General features: G+C 45.1%; 1 protein-coding gene across 3 annotated transcripts in view; it reads left to right on the top strand.

Annotated features, from left to right (window-relative positions):
• The window catches only part of LOC146661443 (rab proteins geranylgeranyltransferase component A 1-like), a 21,953-nt gene extending 21,394 nt beyond the window's left edge, over positions 1-559 (top strand). Inside the window, exons 17-18 of one of the 3 annotated variants that reach the window (XM_085421479.1) lie at positions 1-173; positions 296-559. The exon at positions 1-173 is cut by the window's left edge and continues 70 nt beyond it. In XM_085421479.1, the coding sequence (XP_085277605.1) occupies positions 1-134 (134 nt within the window). In that variant the 3' untranslated portion in view covers positions 135-173; positions 296-559. The other 2 variants (XM_085421480.1, XM_085421478.1) reach the window with 2 other exon arrangements.
• Positions 560-7,500: the final 6,941 nt, after the last annotated feature.

Below are 7,500 nucleotides of genomic sequence, written 5' to 3'. Positions count from 1 at the left end.
TCATCTACGATGGGGAGAACACCTCCCCCACCTCCACAGGAGAGGAGGAGGGGTTAACAGCAGCAGGGGGGGAGGGGGAGGAGAAACAGCAGGAGCAGCAGGAGGAGGAGACGAGCCTTCAGCCTGAGGAGTAACCTGTAGATATAAAGTGTAAAGACCTCCTGCAGTGCATTGTGGGTAAAAGTTGCCTCTTTTATTTTTCTATGATTTCTGCTGTTTTTCTGTTTTATTTAAAAACTCATTAAAGCCTCAACATGAAGACACGCCTCTGGCTCTGATTGGCTGTCACACACAGGGTCACACAGGATGTCTCTGCCAAAGGCTTCACTCAAGCAGCGAAGCCACGCCCCCACACAGAATGAAGCCGAGCACACCTGAAACAGGAAGTTTACCTGGCAGCTGCAGCTGTGATCAGACTCAGCTGTTGTTGTTGTTTACTGTAACAGCTGTTTGTTTGTAAACAGGCCTCTGTGAAGCCTTCCAGATGTTTCTGCTCATGTTAATAAGCTCCTCTGTCAAGTCAGCCGGCGTCCCCTAATAAAACGTTTGTACCACATGATGGCGCCTCGTGTTGACCTGTCATTATGAACACGATCATAAAAGCTACTCAACAAGGTGAGCCGCAGCTTCAGGGCTCTGATTAGACATTGGTCTGAAGGACTGTTTCCTGGATGACCGATCAACACAATTCAATTTTATTTATATAGCGCCAAATCACAACAAAAGTCGCCTCAAGGCGCTTCATAGATACAGAGAAAAACCCAACAATCATATGACCCCCTATGAACAAGCACTTTGGCGACAGTGGGAAGGAAAAACTCCCTTTTAACAGGAAGAAACCTCCAGCAGAACCAGGCTCAGGGAGGGGCGGGGCCATCTGCTGTGATTGGTTGGGGTGAGAGAAGGAAGACAGGATAAAGACATGCTGTGGAAGAGAGACAGAGATTAATAACAGATATGATTCAATGCAGAGAGGTCTGTTAATACATAGTGAGTGAAGAAGAAACACCCAGTGCATCATGGGAATCCCCCAGCAGCCTACGTCTATTGCAGCATAACTAAGGGAGGATTCAGGGTCACCTGGTCCAGCCCTAACTATATGCTTTAGCAAAAAGGAAAGTTTGAAGCCTGATCTTGAAAGTAGAGATAGTGTCTGTCTCCTGAATCCAAACTGGAAGCTGGTTCCACAGAAGAGGGGCCTGAAAACTGAAGGCTCTGCCTCCCATTCTACTTTTAAATACTCTAGGAACAACAAGTAGGCCTGCAGAGCGAGAGCGAAGTGCTCTAATAGGGTGATATGGTACTACAAGGTCATTAAGATAAGATGGGGCCTGATTATTTAAGACCTTGTATGTGAGGAGCAGGATTTTGAATCCTGGATTTAACAGGAAGCCAAAACAGGAGAAATCTGCTCTCTCTTTCTAGTCCCTGTCAGGACTCTTGCTGCAGCATTTTGGATCAGCTGAAGGCTTTTCAGGGAGTTTTTAGGACTTCCTGATAATAATGAATTACAGTCGTCCAGCCTGGAAGTAATAAATGCATGAACTAGTTTTTCAGCGTCACTCTGAGACAGGATATTTCTAACTTTAGAGATGTTGCACAAATGGACACAGAGTAAATGTTCCCACGTTTAACAGCTCTGAGACATTTTATTTTGAAACTTTAGACATACAGGAAGTGTGACCAGCCTAAGGAAAAACTGTAGTGTTATTAAAACTTGATGGAAGTCTAAAGTGTGTTGCTTATGAAATCTATGAAGTGCTACAGAGAAAATTACATTTTATTTATGTAATTAACACATTTTGAACTCTTAAAGAAATATAACAAAAAGAAAGCTGAACTAAAATGATCCAGCAAACAAAAACTGTTATATCTCCTTTGGGCTTTTGGAGCCTGACTTTTAAAAATAACTGAAAAAAAGCTCTATGCTGCTAAAAAATGAAAAATAGATATTTGCAAAATTCTGCCTAAATATGTATTTACCTGGTCAATGTGTGAGGCGGGGCGTGGTCTGCAGCGCCGCTGCAGGGGAGGCGGATGCACCAGAGCAGCACCCGCAATCACGCCTCGCCACTTTAACGTCTGTGCCATATATGCTGTTGTTGGTGTGTGTCGGGCTGTGAGCTGCAAAGCTACAGCCGGCTGTGTGCGCACAGCAACCGTGTGTGTAAAGTGGTCAATAAAGAGAAGCTGTAAAGTTTCATGCAAACATCGTCGGGTCTGCCATGATATGTTTACAACGGGACTTCTGCTCCCGAACCTCTGCGCACAGCGTCTGCAAATCGGGGCTGTACGAAGTCACTTTCATCTTCACGCAGGACTGTAAGCTGTCGTCTGTGTGTGTGTGTGTTAGTCCCCATAGGGAAATAGTTCCTCTGCATTAAACCCATTCACCCAGTGAAGCAGTGGGCAGCCACCAATGCCGTGGGGCACCTCACTCTTCTCTGTCTCTCACCTTCTCTGTTTTTCACATAATGACATTATCCTTGTATGTGATTGGCCACAATATGGAGGGATTGGAGCATAGCTGAGCCCCTGTGTGAGAGCTGAGCAGCGAAAGGAAATTAAGTGAGGGTAGAAATGACTGAAAGATTAATAGGCTCTGTTTTGAGTTTTGTTCAAAAAAGAATGACTTCATATAGGGAAAAATATATATCACATGTGCAGGACACCTTAAACTAGTTTTTTAATTAAGCAGCGAGGCAGAACAAAGTCGGGCTGTATCAAGACACGAGGACTAAACCCCGATTCAACCAGACCCAGAACTGATCCAGAATTAAAACCGGACTACAACAGTTCAAAATCAGGACTACTGAGGACTTAACCAAGACAGAACCAGAATCAGAACTAGATGATAGCAGCACTAAAAATCATCATAGACCTGCACTACACTTGTTTTTTAATTCTACCAAAGTCCAATATTTAGATTGAGAAAAGTTTATATAATTATTTATCCTTGTTGTGCAAACAAGCCTGCAGAACTTAATAAATATAGAATGTAACAAAGTATGTAAAGTAACAAGTGGCATCTAAAAAGTTACACTCGGTACTGGATACATGTTCTGATGAGTTTTGGCAAACAACCATGTGACTAACAGGTGTGTCTCACCTGCTCTTGTTCCCTCTTTGTGCTGACAATCATCAAATCTACAGTTGAAACCAGATATTTACTCTTCAGATAAAAACACTTTTTTTAATTGTAACATCAAATCAGACTAAATGTTTATTTTTTAGATAAATATAAAAACACATTTGTTAACTTTAAGAGTAAAGAGAGAAACTGTCTGTATTTCTTGTAAATGGCACCAAATTGTATTCAAACTGAGCCACACTTATGGAGCTCCACAGTTCTGTTCCTGCTGTTTTGGTTGACATCTCCTGATGTTCCCATGTCACAGAAACAGCCTCTGTGTTTTGGGGGTGTCTTATATGCATCCACAGCTGTGCCACCAGTTTACTCACATGGACTCTACGAACCAATCAGAAGCTTCTTCAGCTCAGAATCAAATCGTCTGGAGTAGGGCTGTGCGATATGACCAAAATCTCCAAAAGTTGCTTCTGTTCATCTGGACGTAGCGTTTTGTGGGAGAAACGTTTCGTCATCATCAGGTGATGTCTTCAGTCTCAGCTGACTGCAGGTTTCAATCTTATAAACAGTACATCTGCATAATGACTGAAACCAGCACCACTGAAGCAACAATGGGCTGGGAGGGCAGTTCCTTAATCTTAATTATGCAAATTCTCATGACCATTGATCAAAAACCACTGATCAACAACCATGAGTCCCATTCACAGAGAGTTGGGGAATGGCTGCAATCACAGCATGTAAGATGGTGACAGATGTACCCTTAGGCCCCTCCTCGATTCAGAGATGGTCTTTCCCTTTTCACGTAAATGGCCTCCTTGACTCCGCCCTCAAACCAGCGTTCCTCCCTGTCCAGGATGTTACATCCTCATCATTGAAAGAGTGTCCACTGGCCTGTAGGTGTAAATAGACTGCAGAGTCCTGGCCTGATGAGGTGGCTCTTCTGTGTTGTGCCATCCGCTTCACCAGAGGTTGTTTGGTTTCCCCGATGTATAAATCCTGCCAATCCTCCTGCACTTACCAGCGTACACTATGTTACTCTGTTTGTGTCGGGGACCCGATCCTTGGGGTGGACCAGTTTGTGGCGCAGCGTGTTTTGGGGTTTAAAAGCCACAGAGACCCGGTGTTTAGAAAAATGTGTCTCAGCTGCTCCGATACTCCTGACACGTACGGGATCACTACAGGTTTTCGCTTGGGCAGCGGTTGTCCTTCTCTCCTGGGTCGGCTGGAGCTTTCTTTAGGAGCCTTCCCAGCTTTGACAAAAGTCCAGCTGGGATAACCACATTTACTCAGGGCCTTCTTGATGTTCTTCTGCCTCCCTGGCTGCTGTGTCAGTGGGGATGGTGTTTGCTCTGTGTTGTAGCGTCCTGATGACACCCAGTTTGTGCTCCGGTGGATGATGAGAGTCAAACCTTAGATACTGATCTGTTTGTGTAGGTTTACGGTACACGTCAGCTTTTAGATGTCCCTCATTACTGATGGAAATCTCACAGTCTAAGAAGGCTAACCTGCCACTTTTCATATCCTCCCTGGTGAATCTGATGTGTCGGTCCACTGAGTTAATGTGATCCGTGAAACGTCCTGAAATTCTGAGTCTGTATGGTTTACCGAAAATGCATAAACAGGGAGCACCTTTAAGACCGATTGTCTGCACGATCAACTCGGTCACCTATAACATCTCCAAGTTTCTGGCTTCGATCCTGCTGGTGGGCAGCTCTGAACACCACGTCCAGAACACTTTGGATTTTGTTGAGAAGGTGAGAGATGTCATTATGGATCCAGATGAAACCATGGTGTCCTTTGATGTAGTCTCTCTCTTCACTTGCATACCCACCACGGAGGCCGTGGAGACTGTCAGAAAACGACTACAAGAAGACAGCTCGTTGGAAGACAGGACCAACTTCAACCCCGATCAGACCTGCACACTGTTAGACCTCTGCCTCACCACTACATATTCAAATACAACGAGGGCTTCTACAGACAAAAACATGGCTGTGCCATGGGCTCCCCCGTGTCACCTATTGTAGCCAACCTTTACATGGAGGAAGTGGAAAGAAAGGCTCTTGGCCCTTTCAAAGGAAGAGTACCCAGCCACTGGTACAGATATGTGGACGACACCTGGGTCAAAATCAAGACACAAGAAGTGGAATCCTTCACTGCGCACATCAACGCTGTGGATAAAAACATCAAGTTCACCAGGGAAGACACAAAGGACGACTGTTTGCCTTTCCTGGACTGCGCCGTGCACATTGAAGAGAACGGCAACCTCAACATCGAAGTTTACCGGAAGCCCACACACACGGACCAGTACCTCCTCTTTGACTCCCATCACCCTCTGGAACACAAACTTGGAGTAATCAGGACCCTACACCACCGGGCAGAACATGTTCCTTCTAAGCCTGAAGGGGAAAAGAAGGAACACACACATGTAAAGGAAGCACTCAAAACCTGCGGCTATCCTAAATGGGCGTTCTTAAAGTCAGCAAAGAGGCACAGAAAAGAAGACCAGACACCAGCGAGGGAGGACAGACGCAACAACATTGTCATCCCCTATGTAGCCGGCGTATCAGAGGAACTCAGGAGAGTTTTCTCCAAGCATGACATCCCAGTGCATTTCAGACCCAGCAACACACTCAGACACAAACTGGTTCACCCGAAAGACAAAACGCCAAAACACAAACTTAACAATGTGGTGTATGCTGTACAGTGCAGCGAGGAATGCCCAGACCTCTACATCGGAGAGACCAAACAGCCACTTCACAAGCACATGGCACAACACAGAAGAGCCACCTCCACAGGACAAGACTCAGCAGTCCATCTGCATCTAAAGGTCAAAGGTCACTCTTTCGAGCATTTTTGGACAGAGAGGACAGATGGTTTGAAAGAGGAGTGAAAGAAGCTTCTATGTCCACTGTGAGCGACCATCTTTGAACAGAGGCGGGGTTTACGACACCAACTCTCTGCCATCTATAATCCAGTTTTGAGATCCTTCCCAGACGCCTTAACGCCCACTCACATCCTGGGCCATCTGACCTCAGGAATTCACATGATAGGGTGGGGCCAGGTTTCACAATGAACACACCCGAAACTCTGGCTGATTGGGACCCATGCCCAGTTTCCCACCTTGGCTCAGGCGATTAGAGGATCATCAGGGGGTCCTTTTGTCCCTCTGTGGGGGGAAACTCCCACTAGGTTTATATCTGGACTCTCCACCATTTGACCTTAGAACTGAAGAAGCTTCTCGGATGAGAGGTGAAACGTCTTCAAGCAACTTAAAGAAGTCCAGACGCTTTTCTTTGCAAGCTCCTTTGACTACGATGACCTGGATGACTGAGAACCTTCACAGACAAATTTATTTATCTACAACAAAACAAGTTTACTCAAAATTGATGTTTAACAGTAAAAAAAAAAGTTTTTATGTTTTCTCCCTAAAGCGTAAATATCTGGTTTAAACTGTGAATATCCTGCTGTGTATTGAAATTCCTCTTGTTTTGCATAGAAATATACTGAACAACATCCAAAGCATAATATATACAATAACATCTACCTGAGTTTTTTGTTTGAAAGAAGCTCCTTATGTCCTTTGTTGTGTTCATCAGTGCATAACTGAAACCGGTTTAGAGAGTTTGTTCAGCCGTGGAGGGTAAGAACTGAAAATATGAAATAAACACACATGTGAGCTGAGACTCTCTAAAGAAACAGCGTTGTTGTTGTTCGGCTTTTCATTTCACCTTTTGTTGATTCACTTGAAGAGTGAGTAACGTAACATGGGTCAAGTGATCAGTTTGATATCTTTTGTGATGCACCGTCATATTTACATTATTTGTACAGTACCAGTGATTTGCTTTGGTACCTGGTCAAACTTCAGCTCTCCTCTGCATCGCTGCACTACACTCCAAAAGACTCCGGGCTTCTGAAAAAATGACCTGGGCTTAAGCCCAGTAATCCACCTCCCCGCTCCGCCGATGGTTGACTCCAAATCGCCCGAACACTATGTCGATGTGACAAAGCAAGACCGAGACCAAGAAAAGTGGTCTCGAGACATCCAACTCTACCTATGCTTAACCATAACAAATATTAATGGATTGCATTTGTACAGCGCTTTTCAAGGCAGCCAAAGCGCTTTACACTATTCATTCACTCACTGGTGGAGGCAGCTACAGTTGTAGCCACAGCTGCCCTGGGGCAAACTGACAGAGGCGACGATGGAGAGCCCGGGGATCGAACCAGCAACCTTCTGGTTACAGATGTGCTTCCCAACCCCCTGAGCCACGGTCGCCCCGATATTCACAACAGGTTAAAGAAAAATGAAGTAAATTTGTGCTTTGTGTTGTGCACATGCATGGAAACAACGGGTAGGATGGTTTGTGAGGTAGGATCGATTCCCAGAACACCGGACTGAACTTTGACCCCGA

The sequence above is a fragment of the Rhamphochromis longiceps genome, linkage group LG10, assembly GCF_057381845.1.
Source record: "Rhamphochromis longiceps isolate RC_006_pf linkage group LG10, R_longiceps_female_GT1.1, whole genome shotgun sequence".
NCBI lineage: Eukaryota > Metazoa > Chordata > Actinopteri > Cichliformes > Cichlidae > Rhamphochromis > Rhamphochromis longiceps.
Note: the sequence above shows the minus strand (reverse complement) of the source record. Positions and strands in the feature narration are given on the sequence as shown.